This window comes from Myodes glareolus, chromosome 3, assembly GCF_982192425.1.
Source record: "Myodes glareolus chromosome 3, mMyoGla1.1, whole genome shotgun sequence".
NCBI lineage: Eukaryota > Metazoa > Chordata > Mammalia > Rodentia > Cricetidae > Myodes > Myodes glareolus.
In genome coordinates this window covers 75672354-75690571 of record NC_142028.1, presented here as the reverse complement: position 1 = coordinate 75690571, position 18218 = coordinate 75672354, and the positions used below count along the sequence as shown (strand labels likewise).

At 50.4% G+C, this 18218-nt stretch overlaps 1 protein-coding gene and 1 long non-coding RNA gene across 9 annotated transcripts in view; one reads left to right on the top strand and one right to left on the bottom strand.

Annotated features, from left to right (window-relative positions):
• The first annotated feature begins 33 nt into the window (after positions 1–33).
• LOC146892324 (uncharacterized) lies at positions 34–8740 on the top strand. Of its 2 annotated transcripts, none has more exons than XR_015004918.2 (3): positions 34–148; positions 4216–4305; positions 6112–8740. It is a non-coding gene; the product is annotated as an uncharacterized LOC146892324 (long non-coding RNA). The 2 variants fall into 2 exon arrangements; XR_015004917.2 differs by having other exon boundaries at positions 41–165.
• The window catches only part of St3gal3 (ST3 beta-galactoside alpha-2,3-sialyltransferase 3), a 215113-nt gene continuing 199256 nt past the window's right edge, over positions 2362–18218 (bottom strand). For all 7 annotated transcript variants that reach the window (XM_085698784.2, XM_048450503.3, XM_048450505.3 and 4 more), the window contains 3 exons: positions 10392–10538; positions 10073–10219; positions 2362–3328 (listed from right to left, as the gene is read on the bottom strand). In XM_085698784.2, coding sequence (XP_085554910.1) covers positions 3239–3328; positions 10073–10219; positions 10392–10538 — 384 coding nt within the window. In that variant the 3' untranslated portion in view covers positions 2362–3238. The remainder of the gene's footprint in view (positions 3329–10072; positions 10220–10391; positions 10539–18218) is intronic.

Genomic DNA, 18218 nt, shown 5'->3' with positions numbered 1-18218 from the left:
GGGCTCACCTGGCCGCTCCACCCTTCGGATCCGGTCCCCACTGGCTGGGCTAGGTCCCCTTAGGTAGGGGCTAGACTTTGGGAGAAGATCCCAGGAGGCAGAGTAGAGATCACGGGCGGCAGCGAGGAGCTGAAACTGGGAATTCGAAGTTGGTAGACACGCGAAGTAGGGAACTGGGAGGCCTGGCCGAGGGCGGGAGAGAGAGAGAGAGAGAGAGAGAGAGAGAGAGAGAGAGAGAGAGAGAGAGAGAGAGAGAGAGACGGAGGGAGGCGAAGGAGGGGCAGCCTGGAGGAGCGTTTCAGCTTGGGTCGTGCAGCCACAGGGGTGCTGGCTAGCTACCCTGCAGCGTCAACTGGTGGTTCCGGAACCTCCAGAAACTTCAGCCGCCTCGGAGGGGCAGGGCTCTGCGTTGGGCTCCCACCGTCCAGCGATAGTCTGTTTCACCGCTCAGTTTCAGGGTCTCTGGTGCTCAAAAGAACTCATGCATACTGTCTCAATGAGGCAATGATTGTGTGTTTGTGTGTGCGTGGGGGGGCAGGAGTGAAGAATCGGAGGGTGACAGAGTATTGAACTGCGTTTTGAGGTGTGATAAGGCAATTTGACAGGTGTCTGCGGACTGTTTGATGGCTATGATTGGAAAGGTCTTACTAACTAGCTTGGAGCTCATTGCGAAGATGCTGGAGATGGATGACCTAGACTGAGTGTAGTCAGACACCCACTTTCGTTGAACAACTGCACTGGGGAGAATGTGGTTTTGAGACAAGGAGACAGAAGAGGGGGCACAGGCTGCTGGGGTCAAAAAGATGAATCCTGAACAGGTTGTGGGGAACTAGGGGCTGCAGGCACCCAATCTCCAACCCCACTTTTGCCCGCCTGATTGTACAAAGTGAGGTGGTCAAACCGACAAAAGTGCACCTTTAGCTTTGGCCTGGGTTTTCACAGAATGGACTCTAGGAGCTGACGCTCCCTCGGGGAGGGTCAGGTGTGTGCGGAGGGGCGGGTATGAATTCAGTATTGGACATGTTGAACTGGAAGGGTCTGTGGACTCTCCTGCTGGAAATGCCCTGAAAGTAGCTGAATTTGTAGCCAGGAACTAAGTGAAGGCAGTTGGGCTAGCGATGGCAATTTGGTATTTGTTGACTAATACACGCATACATGGATGCTGGGAGTAAGGAAGAGTACCCAGGGAATGTGGATGGACTAGATGTATCCTGGCTGTATGTATCAGCGTCCTTGTGGACCTTTAAGAGCGACCTACCACATCGGGCCCCATCCCAGATCAGATCCGAATCCTGAGGTGGGCAGGTGCAAATTTCCAGGTTTCCTTAACCTGTGACTCTGGTACACAGCCAGGGTTCATAACCACAGGTTTTGAGAGAGTGGTTTTGTGCAGAGCTTGAGGCTGACCTCTGACTGCAGGGACAGCGCTGCTGCTACTGCCTGGGAGGGCTTTCCCCAGGCTCCACAGGATCGCATGGGATGGGAGGATGCACGCTGAACAGCGTGCTCTCTTTTCTCGTGTATCTGGCTCCTGAATTGGTCTTTTCAGTCAGGATCACTACTGACAGGCATGAGCTTAGGCTCTACGTGGGAGCATTGTGGTCCTTGGGATGGCCAGGACTCTCTGTAGTGAGGCTTACTGGTGGGAGGGCCAAGGCATGCCTGGACCCTGGGATTGGCTGAGGTAGGAGAGGTAAGGGGACAGCTGTCCCACTTCCTGCCATAGTGGCCAGTGTCTGGCAGGAAGCTACCTTCAGAGTTGCAGGTCAGGGTGTACATTTGGGCTTTCTTAGACCTGCCTGGGGTTGCTTCAAGATGGGTCAGATTCCAGAGTTCTAAGGGGGTGAAATGGGGAATGTTGTCCTTTTTAAAGTTCCCAGAGGTGCCTGGGGCTGAATTGGGGGCTTTCCTGCTTTCTGTTGAGAAGACGGGGAGTGCTAATATGGAGTGGGCCACATCCATTTCAAAGTGGAGCCATGATAACAGCAGCGGAGGTCTGTGGGTCTCTCTGTGCCCTGTGGACCTCTTCTGCTGGTCTTTATTTATTTTATATATGTGTTTGAGTGTACATATACCACAGGAATCTCGGAGGTCAGAAGAGGGTGTTAGATCCCCTGGAACTGGAGTTACAGGTGATTGTGAGTGTTGGGATGTGGGTGCTGGGAACTGGACCTAGGTCCTCTGCAAGAGCCAGGAGCACTCTTAACCACTGAACTGGAGGCCTCAAAGGTCCCTCACCTGAATGGAAAGGGAAAGGACCCAGGAGTCTGTGGGTTAGAGAGAAGACCCTTGAATTCAGTTCTGTTGTTAAGACCTATGTTTCTGTTTCTTCCAGCAAAGTTAGAGAAAACAACAGGAGGCTAGATTCAGGGGATAGCTTTATTGCTTCCATGAGGGCTGCCTGGGAGGACTGCCTCAGCCTGGGTAAGGTCCTTGAGCCTCACTCCCTTCCGGTCCTGGGTAGGACCCATGGAGTCTCATCAAGAAACCCAGCCCATCTGACAGCTGGCCAGTCCAGGAAGGAACATGCTCCCCTGGATCAGGGACAGCTAGTGAGAGGTGCTATTCCTCTCAGGCTGGCCTTGCCTCCTGAGTTCTCTCTGCTCTTGTCCAAGAGCTGTCCTGTTGGCTTTAAAGGGATGGCTCTGGGGTTCCCCTGTGGGACACGGGGGCTGGTGAGAGGGAGTACTCCATCTTCTCCCCACGGAAGGCCAAAGCGTGTCATGAACTGGAGATGGCTAACAGAAGATGCTACCCACCTCCCTGTGGCCCTGAAGCATGGTCTGACACTTCCATCCTTCAGGGAGTTCACCGGGACCACTGGCTGGTGGGCCCTCTAGTGGACCTCTTTCTGCACAGCAAGTGGACCAGAGGTGACGTCTTATTTAAAAATAAATTATCCCTCCCCTCCCTGCACCCAAATTCACGAAATGATAATACACCAAACACTGATTGGAGAAATGATTCTGGCAGCGCTCTCGCTACCAAATGTCCCACCTCCTGCATGCTGGGCCTGCTGGCCACAGCCAGGGGCCTCCTGGCCCTCTGGCTTCACGGACCCGGGCTGCGAGGCAGAGTGCTGGTCTCTGAAGCTGGCCTGCAGCAGGCACAGCTCTGGTTGCCTTGCCAAGGCCCCACCGGCCCTTGGGCCTCTTGGCACTGTCCTTCTCTGGGTCAGAAGACTGGTGGCGGCTGCTTGTTCCTAGCGTGAGCCTCTATGGCCCAGTGTTGGGCCCGCTCAGATGCCGCTGGTTAAGTCAGTGATGACGTGGGCTTTCACTAGCTTCCGGAGAAACTCTTTCTCTCGTTGGATATTGTGTGTCCAGGACTAGAAGGGGAGAGATGGAGAAGTTATGAAGTGGGCAGCAAGGCACAGCTTTGCTTAACCCTGGGCTGGTGCCCTCCTCCAGTCACCAACCCCTGAGGCCCTGTGGCTGGGAGTATACAGGCACACATTTGTCCTGTCTTCCTGCAAGACCACAATAACCCGGTAATGAATGCTACAACTCTTCCCCTAACAAGCAAGCCTGGCAACCCATCGTCACCCCAGAGGAACTCTGCCCTGGCTTCTTCCAAGTCTTGAGTAGTCTTGGCGTCCCAGTCCTCTCAGTGCTCAGAATCGCAGCCCACAGCTCCTTGGCAGCACTCAGGTTCTAGACACCCTGAGGGCAAGGAGGTGAGTCACTGGACCGCACAGCAAGGGGCTTGGGCTGCTTCTCTGATGCAATCCATTCTCCAGGCCTTAGGCAGCTAATGAAAGCCTTCCTTCCTTGCACAGGAACCAGGGAGTCTGAGGAGCACACCTCATCTTTCTTTTAAAAATGTTATCTTTCTCTAAACTAAATGTTAAAATCGTATTTATTTATGATTGGCGGTGGTGGCACACACCTTTAAGCACTTTGGAGGTAGAGGCGGGAGGATCTCTAAGTTTGAGGCCAGCCTGGTCTACAGGGCAAGTTCCAGGACAGCCAGGGCTACACAGAGGAATCCTGTCAAGAAAAAAAAAGTTCTTTTACTGTATTGTTTACTCTATGTGTGTGCATGTATATATGATGTGTGTGCCTTTGACTGTGATCCTGGGCATACCAAGGTGTGTTATTTTTGTTTGTTTTCTTGAGACAGGATTTCTCTGTGTAGCTTTGGAGCCTGCCCTAGAACTCACTCTGCAGACCAAGCTGGCCTTGAATTCACCACCCGGATTTTTTTTTTTTTCAGTTGTCCAAAGTGTGTAAGTGGAGGTCAAATGATGACAGCGGACAGTACTTCTCCTTCTGTGGATTCCAGGGATTGAACTCAGGTCGTATGGTTAGTGTTTTTACCCACTGAGCCATCTTTACCTGGCCTGGATTTTTGAGACTGAGTCTCACTGAGCAGCTTGGGCTGGCCTGAAACTCAGAATGTAGCCTTGGCTGGTCTCAAACTCATGATCTTTGTACTCCAGCTCCCTATGTGCTGGATTACAGGTACAAACCGCTACACCCATCTGCTTTATTGTTTGAAGCAGTATCTCACTAGGTAACTTATGCTGGCCTTGAGCCTTTTATCTTTTGCCCCCACCTCCCAAGGCCATTCTACCAGATTGGCACCCAATGGCTAACATCACTTCCCCATCATACTTGATTCCCCCATCTTAACAAACAGTGTTATATACTTAGAACTGTATCCTTAGTAAGTGAGATACCACCTCCCAGGGTTTATGGGATTGGATTCCCTCTGATTCTCAGAAATCTTCCCCAAGAAGCTTCGATGACTAAGCCTCTCAAAGACTGAACGAATGAGGGGATGAGTGTCATTAGCCTCATGGCGTGGCCCCAGCTGGCCTCGGCTGCATGTCAGCACTGGGTCCCTCTGAGTCTGCGCTCACACCATTATTAATAGATACGAAGAACAAGGGGCTGTTTGGCCGTTAGTCTGATCCTGACAACACGCTCCAACCTTACAAATCTCTGAACTAAAACTCAGAGTCATTGGCCAGAGTCTCTGACGTCCTCTGCTCTGGAGCTCCCTGGAAACCTCTGGTGTGAACCACAAACCTGGCTGCCCTGAAGCCTCCACATCCCCAGGTGGTGATGGTTTCCTCCTTCACAGTCAAAGCCACCAATCATAAATAAATACAGTTTTAATATTTAGTTTAGACAAAGATAACATTTTTCTCCTGAGTGCTGGGATTAAAGGCATGTGCCACCACCACCTGCCCATCCCTGCCCCCCAGCTGAGGACTCAACCCAATGCCACTGAGCTAAATTCCCTACCTGCTTGATTTTAGGCTGTCCTTCGACTCTGTAGACCAGGCTGGCCTCAAACTCACAGAGATCCACCTGCCTCTGTCTCTTGAGTGCTGGGATTAAAGGCGTGTGCCACCATGCCTGGTTTTATTTTATTTTAAACGATTTATTTATTCTTATTCTGTTGTAGTGGTTTGAAAAAAAAAGCTCCCAGAGAAAGGGGTGCTATTAGTAGGTGTGGCTTTGTTGGAGTAGGTGTGGCCTTGTTGGAGGAAGTGTATTATTGTAGGGGTGGGCTTTGAGGTCTCCTATGTTCAAGCTAAGCACAGTGTGGCACTTAATTCACTTCCTGTTGCCTTCAGATCAACAAGGCAAGATGTAGAATGCTCAGTTCCTTCTCCATCACCATGACTGCCTATATGCCACCATGTCCCATCATGATGATAATGGACTGAACTTCTGAACTGTAAATCAGCCCCAGTTAAATGCTTTTCTTTCTGAGAGCTGCAGTGGGGTGGTCACAGTGTCTCTTCACAGCAATAGAAGCCCTAACTCAGCATGTGCATTTGTGTTTTGTCTGCGTCTATGTCAGTATGAGGCTGTTGGATCTCCTGGAACTGGAGTTACAGACAGTTGTTAACCACCATGTGGGTGCTGGGAATTGAACCTGGGTCCTCTGGAAGAGCCGCCAGTGCTCTTAACCTCTGAGCCATCTCTCCAGCTCCCAGAATTAAAGATTTTATTTTCATCATTACTTAATACAAATAGCACAATCACAAATATAAAGATTTGGATCTTGTTAGAGTCCACGGGTTTTCAGAATACAAAACAGAAATTCCAAACAAATTTACTTTGACTAATCTTAAGAATTTCTCCCTTGGCTTAGAAACTGAAAATTCTGAAATGAAGCATGGACCGCTCCTTGGCTGCCTATCCTGATCTTACCAACATTTGATGGGTGTTAAGGTTGAAGCTTTACAAGCTGACGACAAGTAATCTGTGCTACAAATCGCAGGGAAACATCAAATACAAGGGCCTGTCTCACAAGAGGAACTCCGTCAAAAAGGCTTTTATCCTTGTGGGACCTATGGCTAAGGAGACTTGACATTGGACTGGGGCAGAACATTTCTGGAGAATGAGAAGAATTTGTTTATAAGCTACGGGGAAAACACTCGCTGCTCTCTGACTTTTATCATACCCCCTCTTCTCTAGTAAAAAGATGGAGATGAGGAAAGAGGAATGCAGAGAATTCTTGGGGTGCATTGTTTGCAATTTGCAGACAATCACGTGACGAGACCGAGAAGATGAGGCAGAGCACCCTTGTAGGGAATAACAGGAACCTGCTAGAAGAAGTTGAACTATTTTCCACGGGTGGTTAGACTTTGCGTGACTCTTTTACCTTGGGAAAGAATCAAACTGCACAGAAGGGTGAGTTTTGAGCTCTTCAAATGACGGAACACTGTACCAGGGTCTAGAGACAACGAGGAGAGGCTACTAGGAAGACCTGTAGACACTGAAGAGCAAGTATGTCAGCTGTGAAGACAACACTGTCCCTGGAAGATTCCAGATGAGGCGGGGGTGGGGTGAGAAGGAGGTGGGGGCTCTCGTTCCCATTTAGACTACACTTACAGCTTGCAGACTCTGCCCGATGTAACTGTGTGAAACCCCAAGTCTACTGAAAGAATAGAACTTTCAGAGGAGAAAGGAAGAGGTGGCTGGGGCTGCTAAAGGCACTTGCTGCTCAAGCCTGGCAACCTCGGGAGCCACATACAGGCTCATGCCTGATTTCTGACCTTCTGACTCCTTGGGATTTGAACTCAGATCCTCATGCTTATGCAGCAGGGGCTCTTATCCTCTGAGTCATTTTCCCAGAGAGAAATTAGCAAAGCAAAAGCAAAACAATAACAGTCAACAACAAAAAACAGGCTCAGAAGAATGGCAGAATGAGAGTTCAAGCAAAATAGCCATTCATAAGACTGTGTTCACCCCACACCTTCCCCTCCCTCTAGAAGAAGTTTCGAGAGCACCCACTAGGAGTCACTGAGAGTTAAGACATCAGTAGAGAATTGGATAGTCCACAATACTAAGAAATTATTAACTTTTTGAGGTGTGATATCAAAATAGTTCTTATCTTTTAGAGTTACCGACTTTATGGCCACAACGCTGTATCTAAACGCTGTTTCCCAGAAGTCACTGGGGTGGGGAGCAAGAGAGGAAGTACAGAGGAATCAGGGAGTTCCGTACTAATCACCAGCTTATGCTTATGAAAATACTGGACCACTGGCTCTCCTAATGAAAAAGTAGGCATGGGGCTGGAGCCATGGCTCAGTGGTTAAGAACACATACTGCTCCTGCAGAGGACATGAGTTCAGTTCCCAGCAATGGTTGTCAGTGGTTCCCAACCACCTGGAACTTCAGCTCTAGGAGATCAGACGCCCTCTTCTGGCCTTGCTGGAAACTTGCACTCATGTGCGCATACTCAACACATACACATAAACATAATTGCAACTAAATCTTGGGGGAAGAGGGGAAAAGAAAGAGAAGGCACAAAAGTTTGTTCTGGATGTAGTTCTTAGACCGGGCAGTGCCCACTTAGGTGTTCTTTCCTAACCCCTCCTTCCGTACAGGTAAGTTAGGAGCCTCCTGTGGGCTGAAGCAGGACACGGTCACACTTCTGTCTATTGACTGCAGTCCACATTTTCAGCAGGGTCTCCTCTGATAGTTCTTTTTCTTTTAAATAAGATTTTTTAAAAAAAGATTTATGCTTTTTAGGCTGACCATGGTGGCACATGCCTTTAATCCCAGCACTTTGGAGGCAGAGGCAGGCCAGTCTCTGAGTTCAAGGTCAGCCTGGTCTAGAGAATGAGTTCCAGAACAGCTGGGGCTACATAGAGAAACCATATGTCAAAAAAAGATTTATTTTTAAAATGTGCGTGCGTGTGTGTGTGGTGTTCCCATACACTTGTGTATATGCTACTTCTGTATGCATGTACATGCTATGTGTGTTCTGGGAATGAAGCTGTTGATCCATTTCTCTCCAGCCATATAGCTGTTTCTTTGTTTCTTCTATTGAGACAGGGTCTCACTGTAGCCTAGAACTCATGCTGTAGACCAGGCTGGCCTTAAACTCACAGAGACCCGCTTGCCCGTGTTTCCCTGTAAAGATTAAAGGCATGTACGTGTCACCTTGTCACCACGCCTAGCCTGATGCTGACTATTAAGAGTTAGACCAAAGCAGGGGAATGAGAAGAAAAGAGAGAAGGGTGAGTGAAGTAAGAAACGCTAGAAATCACAGGATCCTAAGCAGGAAGAAGTGATCAATATAAAAAAGGGTTCTGAGCGCTCAGGAAAACTGGCTCATTTGTCTCACAAGCCCTGATGGCCCGAGTTTGATTCCCCAAACCCACGGTGAGAGGAGAGAATGAACTCTAAAAAGTTGTCTTCTGACTTCCAGACATGCATCATGGTACAATGCACCCCCCAGCACCCAACAATAATAAATAAAAGAAAAAACATGACATCTTTCCATGCGCTTTAGCTTTCTGAGATACCTTACTGGTAACTCTGAGGGAAGTGAAGTCAGGTGCGGGGTATAGGGCTGAATGGGAGTGAAGAGCGCAAAGGGGTGCTCCAGAAAGGGGGTGCTCCAGAAGGGGGTGCTCCAGAAAGGGGTGCCCCAGAAGGGGGTGCTCCAGAAGGGGGTGCTCCAGAAAGGGGTACTCCAGAAGGGGGTGCTCCAGAAGGGGGTGCTCCAGAAAGGGGTGCCCCAGAAGGGGGTGCTCCAGAAGGGGGTGCTCCAGAAGGGGGTGCCCCAGAAGGGGGTGCTCCAGAAGGGGGTGTTCCAGAAGGGGGTACTCCAGAAGGGGGTGCCCCAGAAGGGGGTGCTCCAGAAAGGGGTGCCCCAGAAGGGGGTGCTCCAGAAGGGGGTGCCCCAGAAGGGGGTGCTCCAGAAGGGGGTGCCCCAGAAGGGGGTGCTCCAGAAGGGGTGCTCCAGAAGGGGGTGCCCCAAGTCCCCTGTGTGCCTTCAGATTTCTCACTGGAGGAGGGAGGGTGGCCAGGAGCTTACAAAGTATAAGGCTCAGAAGCCCTATGGTGAAAACTGGGGAAGTACCGGTAAAAAGGCCACTGGGCAGCAATGGGGGCTGCAGTGTGGACTTCCCTGGGTGAGTGATTTTCCCAGCCACTCCTGTCCTCCTGCTTGCCAGGCTTCAGACATGGCTCAGTGAGAGGCTGCAGCAGAAGCTGATGTATGACAAGGGTTCATTGTCCCCTACACCCTGTAGTTCTTTGTTGAGGGGCTCAGAGGCCTGGAGATCTAGAGCTACCTGTCCAGATGGGCTGTCTGGGTGCACATGGGTGAGTTCTGTGGATGATGCAGCAAAGAGTGGAGTAGCGGGGATATGGGAGTCTTCCTGGGAGCAGGAGGCATTGTTTACGGGAGGGCTGTGTGAAAGGCAAGGGATCTTCCCAGGGAAGACAGGGTCTGTGGAAGAGGACGAGCCTGGCAGGCGGCAAGAGGAGAGTATGATGGCCAGGTGTATCGAGGAGGGGTAAGGAGCAGGGCCAGGGCGGGAGGGTCCACGGAGAGAGTGTCAAGGAAGAAAGCTGAAGAAAGGGCTCTGGGCTTAGGGGAAGGCGAGGGAAGAAGACACACACGTGGCCAGCAGCCTACATGCAAGCTAGACCACAGTGGCTGCTTAGCCGAGGGTGGTCCTTCCGGGAACACCAGGCAACAGCAGTGGCTGGCTCCCCTTTACCACCTATTTGTACAGATGCTGGAATCCATCCTTGGTGCTGGAAGCCCCCCTTGGCTCCCCCTAAAAACTGCCCCCTTGCTCAGCTCTCACCTCTTTGATGGCTGCCATGCGCACAGTCTCATAGTAGTGCAGGGGTGCATTGGGTGTGTTCATGTCGTAGCCGAAGCCCGCGACTGCCACTTCATCACAGCCATGTAGTGCCATGGTCACTGCCACACTGCCAAGGGTTGGGATATTCTGGCAGAGGAGAGAGGAGAGGAAGCATGTAGAGGTCTGTCGGGGGTGGATGGGGCTGAGCCCTCCAGAGCTCATCAGCCCATTTCCAAGGATGGGCCTCCTTCCCCACCAGCTTCCCTCCAGAGGCTCCCCTGCCTAGTCCTCCTCCGCCCGCCCTCCCCGGGAGTCTTACCCCCCTGCCCATGAGGCCGTTGTTGAAGGGCAGTCCAATGAGAGTGAAGGCAGCCTCCTGGATGAAGTATGGGTTGAGGATGCGAATCTCAGGGGGCTCCTTGGGCACTCGAGTGGCCACAGACTTCCAGAAGCCATCGGATGCACTCTGTAGACACAGACACAGTGTAAGAAGGCATGAGCTGAGCACCTGAGGATGGGTCCAGATAAATGGGGAGGACCCACATGTATGCAGAGAAATGGCAATGAGGAGAGGGGCCATGAGTGGAAGGGGATAAGCCAGCTCACACAGGAAGGCTCTGGTATGTGAGGGCTCACGGGATGTGTGCCAGGCATAGGTATGTGAGTAACAGAGGCCACAAGAGCTTCGAGGCAGACAAAGTGTGGGACGCTGTTAGGAGTCCTGCTCTGTCCTGAGTGCGGGGGCAGGGTGTCCTTGGGCCACAAGGCAGACCTGCAGGCCTGGTTGTCCCACCTCCCCACTAGGGGCTGGAGCCCACCAGAAGCCTGCCCTCATTCGCCTATCTGCTCTGCTGGAGCTCGATTCCTTTTCCTTCTTCTGTCTTTCCTGGTTCTCAGTCAACTGTGCTAAAGTGGACCTGGAAAATAAAGACATTTCATGAGCTGTCACAGGACAGCGGACCGACACTCAGAGCTCAGTCCTGCCCGACCAGAACTGGGTGCTCAGCGCTGTTGTGTTTAGAATAGTTCATTCTCTCTCACGGAGCTTGGTCCCAAATGTGGAGGCATTGCCTCTGAAACATATCCCAATGTCTGACCTTGGGCCACAGGGTCTCTTCTCTTTAGCCTCTCTCTTCTTGCTGTCCAGTCTCACAAAGACCTCAGATCCCCTTAGCCTTTCCTGGTCTAGACCCCAAGTTGGTCACCTAGCTACTCTTTCACAAGTCCCCTTTCTCTACCCTTACAACAAGGGCTCTGTAGTAAGCTGGAGGAAGCCGTCAGTCAAGCAGCATCGGAGTTACCATGGCCTCCAAAGTAGCAAGTTTATTACTTGTTGAGGAGGCATGAAAAAAATAATCAACTAAACTTAGAGTAGAAGAATTGAGCACACCAAGAGGAAATGATCACTGGGCACAAAAAAGAGGCCCAGGGCCAGCGAGATGGCTCTGTGGGTAAAGGTGTTTGCTTCCTAGCCTGGCTACTTGAGTTTGATTCCAGAACCCACATGTGGAAGGAGAAAACCAATTTGTCCTTTGACCTCCACACATATACACGCATGTTAAACATACACAAAATAAACAAGTATATGTTAACAAAACAAAACAAAACAAACAGAACGGAGAGATCCCCATTTGCAAGTATCTTTACCTACTGATTCATCTCACTGGCCCTAAAAAGATTTTCAACTTCCCTGCTGTCACTCCAGTACTGGGGATCAAATCCAGAGCCTCAAGCACGCTAGCAAATGCTCTACGACCAAGCCACATTCCCGGGGCAACTTCACAAACATTCTTACACATGTACTTCAGAACACACATTGAGAGTACACAGAGTTTAAAACAAAAAAAAATCTTAAAACAATACAAGCAAATTTAAGAGGGAGACAAAAATGTAGAGAAACGTTTGTCACATATAATAAAGAAGTTCTTGTTTTAAAATCTCATGAGAAGGACCAGGCATGGTGATAATCTTGTAATTCAGCAACTGTGAGGCTGAGGCAGAAGGATGGGCTAGGCCTCAAGGGAGGTTAGCCTACAGCAAGACCCTGTCGCAACAACACCCTTGCTCCAACAGACAAACAAAACCCAAAAATTATGAAAAACAAATCAGTGAGATCTCATAGAAATGGGCAAAGGACGTAAGAGAAGGTTAAGTGTCAACCCAGGGCCATCCTCACTCTAGTCAAGCACGTGGCCAGTCACCGCACCCCCAGGCTGCAAGCCATTTATTACACTCGTACTTATGAATGTGAAAAGCCAGAAACATCCCCAAAGTTTACAAAAGTGGTTCAGTCAAGTGATATCGGATACGGGCCCAGAAAAGAAATGGCAGACATTGGAATTACATCTTCTGAGAATTTGGCCACAGAAATATCATTTATTTGACATCTATGTTGTCCATCCATCTTTCAAACCAGACTTGGGAGTAGCCTTCGGATTCTCCTCCATCCCTCACCCATCCTTTTCTGGGCACCTACTTCTGACATCTTATCCCACAGACCTATGTCTCTCTCCCAAAGCCACTACTGCCACCTCGGGTCCCCGTCTTGTTATCGCCCACAACAACTGGCCCTTGCTGTGCCTGCTAAACACTCGAGAGCCCCATAGAGTAAACGGAACATACGTGCCACATGAAAATGACTGCTGAATTCCAGTTGCTTATTTAACACATGGAATTGAGTGCCCAGAAGGGTTCCCCCTGCTTCCCAAGCCATGCTACCCTGCCAGAATGATATTCCCAAATCCAAACCAGCTTCTATCACATGCGGCTGCCTCAGTTTCTACCCCGAGCCCTCTGAACCACTGCTAGCTAATTCCTCCATGCTCCCACTGCTGTTTGTCTCTAATACCCACACTCACCCACACGATGCATCCTCCCTACACCTGACTCTTGCTCGTCAGTTCTGATCTCCTGCACCCCAAGAAGAAGTACCGACTAGCCTGTGAGGGACGGTGAAACTCCTAGTTAAGAGCCTGGCTCCTGGGAGTCAGCTTCAGAGCTGCTCACTGGGGACTCTGAGCCAGGGACAGATTCCTAATGGACAAACCAGGGACACTCAACATTTATGATGTGGGTCACTGTGAGAATTATACAGGGCCGGACTCCTCTCTGATTCATTTCTGTAGCCCAGGACCCAGCCCAGCTGGGCATGGTTACTAAAGGAGATACGATATCGTTCCAAAGCTCCTCCATTGGCCTCAGGAGCAGAGCAGCCCCAGGTGGCCAGTGCCTCCTCAGTCCTGACACTGCTCCAGCCACGCTCCCCTTGTCGTTCACTGAAGGCAACCTTTCTTTCTCTGGCACCTGTTTTCTGTCCTTTCATAGGCCAGATCAACTTCTGGGTCTCAACTGATTAGATTAATCAAGTAGGCACAAGTTCTTGTGGCCCCAACACCCATCCCCAGGCTTCTGCCTGTGCCCATTCTCATATATCTCAAGAAGAGAAAGAAGATACAGGTTCCCCACCCCCAGGAGCCGCAGGGGTGTGGGGAATGGGCACATCAGTGTCGGGGGAGGTAAGAGCTCCATCACTTATTTCTCCTTTCACTTCTTCACAGACACAGCGAAACATGTTCTAAGTCATACAACCTTTGAGGCTGTGCCTAGACTGAAAGCCAGTGTCTTGGTCCAAAGACCAGGTGTCTTTCTGCCAGGCCATTATAGCTTATACTGTTGTTCACATCTGGAGTCTGCAGCACGGGGGGTGGGGAGGAAGGACACCTCCCTTGTCTTCCAAGAGCTCTGACGTGAGTCAGGGGTCACTCAGTGCCCCATGCCCATTCTACACAGGGAACAGGCCAGGGTCTATATCTCATCATTCTCAGCCTTCCCATGTTTTAAAGGTCTAACTAGAGAGAATTAGCTTATTGCAAATCCTTCTAAGAATCAGAAAAGAAGTGCCAGTGGGGAAGGGCGGGCCAGCTTTGCACCTCTGGGCTAAGCTTCTGAAAGGAGAGGGACTATCCTGACAAGTGCCCCACTTCCAGTACCAAGTGAGTAGCCTCTTACACACACAACACACACACACACATGCTGATGTGCACAAATGAGCAGCCTCTTATACGCACAGTACACGCACACATGCTGATGTGCACAAATGAGTAGCCTCTTACACACACAGTACACACACGCACATATGCTGATGTGTGCAAATGAGTAGTCTCTTACCCACACACCACACACACACACACACACACACTCATGCTGATGTGCGCAAATATGTGAGCAACTCTTCCTGACTTCCTACTTCTGCATAGCAGAGGGTAAGTTGAGGCAGGATCTGTGTCCTAGGCACAGGTGATCAGTCTCTGTCCCAGCCCCGTAGGTGTGCAAGCTCTGATGTCTGTATTGCCTTGGAGCAGCCAGAAGTGGCGAGGGATAGCTTCGGGACCCTGGGGGAGAATCCCAGGCTTAGGTCCCAAGCCCCAGGAAGCCCCACATTAGAGATTGAGGCAGTGGCACAGTCAATGTTTCAGCATTTCTTCTGCTGTTTCTCGGTCATTGTCCTGTTGTAAAGCTTCCTTGAGAATTCAGGGAAAAGAAGAATATTAAGAACAAGGTGTGAAGCCAGGTAGTGGTGGCGCATGCTTTTAATTCCAGCACCCAGGAAGCAGAGGCAGATGGAACCCTGTGAGTTCGAGGACAGCCTGGTCTATAGTCAGTTCCAGAACAACCAGGGCTACAAAGAGAAAAACAAAAAGAACAAGAGTGATGCGAGCTTTTGTTCCCCAGCTATAACAATATGTATTGCAGCTGGAGAGATGGCTCAGTGGTTAAGAATGCCAGCTGCTCTAGAGGACCTGGGTTCAGTTTCCAGCACACACATGGCATTTCACAACTGTTTGTAGCTCCAGCCTCAGAGATCTGACACCCTCTTCTTGCCTTTTTGGGTACCAGGCATAGATGTGGTACACAGACATACATGCAGGCAAAACACCCATATACATATACGTAAATGAAATAAAAAATAAACCAGGCACCAACCCAATCTCAGCCAATCTCCTAACATCAAGCATGTAATCAAGCAAACACCCGTCTCAGATACGTACACGGGACAGGCTTTCCAGGGTAGAAACTGAGGCTTATCTCCCAGTCCCACATCTTTGTGACCTGGGGCACATTACGTCATCTGTTTAAGCCTCAGGTTCCTCTTGCATAAAACAGGGATGACAAGACTGACTTCCCAGAAAGCTGAAGGGATTAAAGGAGATGCTGCTTTGGTAGCATCTGGCAGTGTCTGGTATCCAAGAAAGAACTCAATAAATCTTTCCTATTATGACTGGGTGCAGTAGAAGCCAAGAGATTGAAACAGAGGGTGTGGCTGGAGGTGTCAGCCGCCGCAGAAAGGCCAGCACACATGCACACCTGCACGGGTCCACACCCGCACCCGCTCAGACACGGGACCGTGGAGCCAGTGCCGGCAGCCTACCTGATGCTGGGGGCACTATCAAGCCCACCACTGGCACGAAGGCTGCTTCCGTCTCACTCCTCCCACCCACAGGACACAGCCCAGAGGCCAGTCAGTGCCACCACACCTCTCCTTGAGGACAGCTGCATTCCCTGTCACTCCCTCCTCCAGGAATGTCCCTGCCCCCGTCAAGTCTGGGCAGGCTCCTGTGTGGGGAGCTGCCAGGCTCCTGTTGATGCAACCTGCTCTGCTCTGCTCGTCTCAGAACGACCAGAAGACCTGGGAAGAAAATAAGGAAGCATTCCCCCAGCCAGGGTCTGCTACTGAGATATATTTAGTCCCTGGGGAGGATTTCTTTGGGGGGAGTCTGAGGACAGTGACATTTGACAGTCGACAGCCACTGACAGGGCAGATGTGCCCACAGCTACTGCTTCATGCTAAGTCACCAGCTTTCCTGGGGTCTTTGTATCAGCCACCATCTCACTGTGCCTCAGTTTCCTGCACGGGTCTGGTCCTGACCTTCTCAGGTTTGAAATCCTCAGTGGCTCCCACTGCCCTCCGACACAGCTGTATCAACAGTTCAAACTGTGGCTCTGAGGTTCAACCCAAACTCTCAGCTGCTCGCTCTGTGCCCTGAGGCAGCTCGCTACCCTTTCGAAGTCTCATTATCTACAACTACAGGGTAAGTATACCCGCTCCGGCCTTATGGTGGTTTGTTGTTTGGACAATTACAAGCCACACATACAAAATGTTTGGCTTAAAGCCAGCTCCTGTTAGCTTCTGTTATTGTAAGTCTTTAAGATACTAAGTCCAGAGACTAGAGAGATGGCTGGAAGTTAAGAGCATTTCCTCCTTTGCCAGAGGGGAACAGCTCCGTGGTAAAGCACACCCGTGGTAAAGCACTTGCCTAGTATGATCAAGGCCCTGGGCTTGCTCTCTGGCACTGCGACAGTAAGTGAGAAAGTTACGAGTCTATCAGGCTGTTAAATAAAACAAAGTCTACATTTCCTTTAAAAAAATGCCAAGGAGCCAGGCGGTGGTGGCACATATCTTTAATCCCAGCACTCAGAAGGCAGAGGCAGGTGAATCTCTGTGAGTTTGAGGTCAACCTGGTCTGCAGATCGAGTTCCAGGACAGCCAGAGCCACACCGAGAGAAACGCTGTCTTGAAAATCAAGAACAAAAAACAAACAAAAGAAGAAAGTGTCATGGAGGGCAGAGTTGGAAACTGGAAACCAGACCTTGAGATCTATGCTGACCAGGATACTCTAGGGAAAGCTGGCCAAAGTCCTCCTCCTGCCCAGCCCTTCTGTTTGTGGTCTCCTTACTCTGTATATCCAAACTCTGCTTGCAGACCCTGCAAACAGCCTTCCAGGGGTTGAAGGGTAGGCTCAGAGCAACATTCTACCCTCAAGGATGGAAGTGGCCTTGGCCCTGTTAGGGCAGAAGATATGGAGGTCTCCAGGACATGGTAAAGGGGGTAGATGAGCCTGAGGTGGGCACTTTGCTCTTGGTCTTCCATATTTTTCTTTCTTTCTTTTACACTCCATCTCATTGGATGTGGCCAGAATATGAAGACATCCACTTCTTTATCCACTCTAAGGGCAGCAACTTTCTGACACCATACAGACGAATGGAATGCTGTTGTTGTTGTTTTGAGACAGGGTTTCTCTATAGAGCCCCAGCTGACCTGGAACTAACTCTATAGACCAGGCTGGTTTTGACTCACAGAGATCCTCCTGCCTCTACCTCCCACGTGCTGGGACTAAAGGCACACACCACCACTGCCTGGCTGAAAGGGAAGGTTTTTAATTTGCTAAATAACACACACCTTGCCAATGTCATTCTCTGTGCCCACAACTTCACCCATTTTTCCAGCCCCTACATGAGACTGGAGACTGAAAAACAGACAGTTAGAACCCAAGGGGCAGAGAGATGAGGCAGTTGGACCCTTCTGACCAGGGTAGCATCTGTTGCCAGGCCTGGTTGCTTTCCCTGACTCAGCTTCTATTGGCCCTGAGGCTCGGCACTCTCCCCAGTGGGCTCAATCTAACATCTCAGGAGGCAGTGGGTTTTGCAGATGAGCACCACGTGTCAAGGATTGCCGTGTTCACTGTCCACTGAGTCTCTACAGCTGTGTGAGAAGTGGCTGTGGCAGAGGAAGAGGACAGCTTAGTTCCAAACACTGAATCTAGTTCTCTGTCCACTGGCCTTCCTCACATGTAAAGAACAGGAGAGTGCTCGTGATGGCAGGTCCAGATGTCCACACCCACTGTAGGCTGGCTATGCTGCTGCTGCTGCGTGCTCCGTTCGGCAGTGACAACCATAATTTGTGTAACTAATCCCTTGGGTCATATTCGTGTTTGGCTACTATAAATACCACTATGATAAAAATCTTGTATGCAGGTTTTTCTTTCCTCTTGGCACCATGTACCACTTCCTTTCCCAAACCCATGCCCTCACTGGCACAACCTGAGAGCACCTGTCTGCCCACTCTTGCCAGTGTACTGTGTTCAATATATTTTCTGAAAATGTGATAGGTGACAAGTGGCACTCTGTTGCCTGCAAGTGCATGTCTCCAACGGCGAGGGAGGCCATGTGCATCTCGGCTGTAGCTTTCCTCTTCCTCCCCACCCCCGCCCGCCATCCATGTGCCCTTCCCTCTCTTAGCTGCTGGGCTCTGATGGCTTTCTTGACAGCCCTCAGAATAATAAACCTTTGCTTATCATATTTTCTAAAC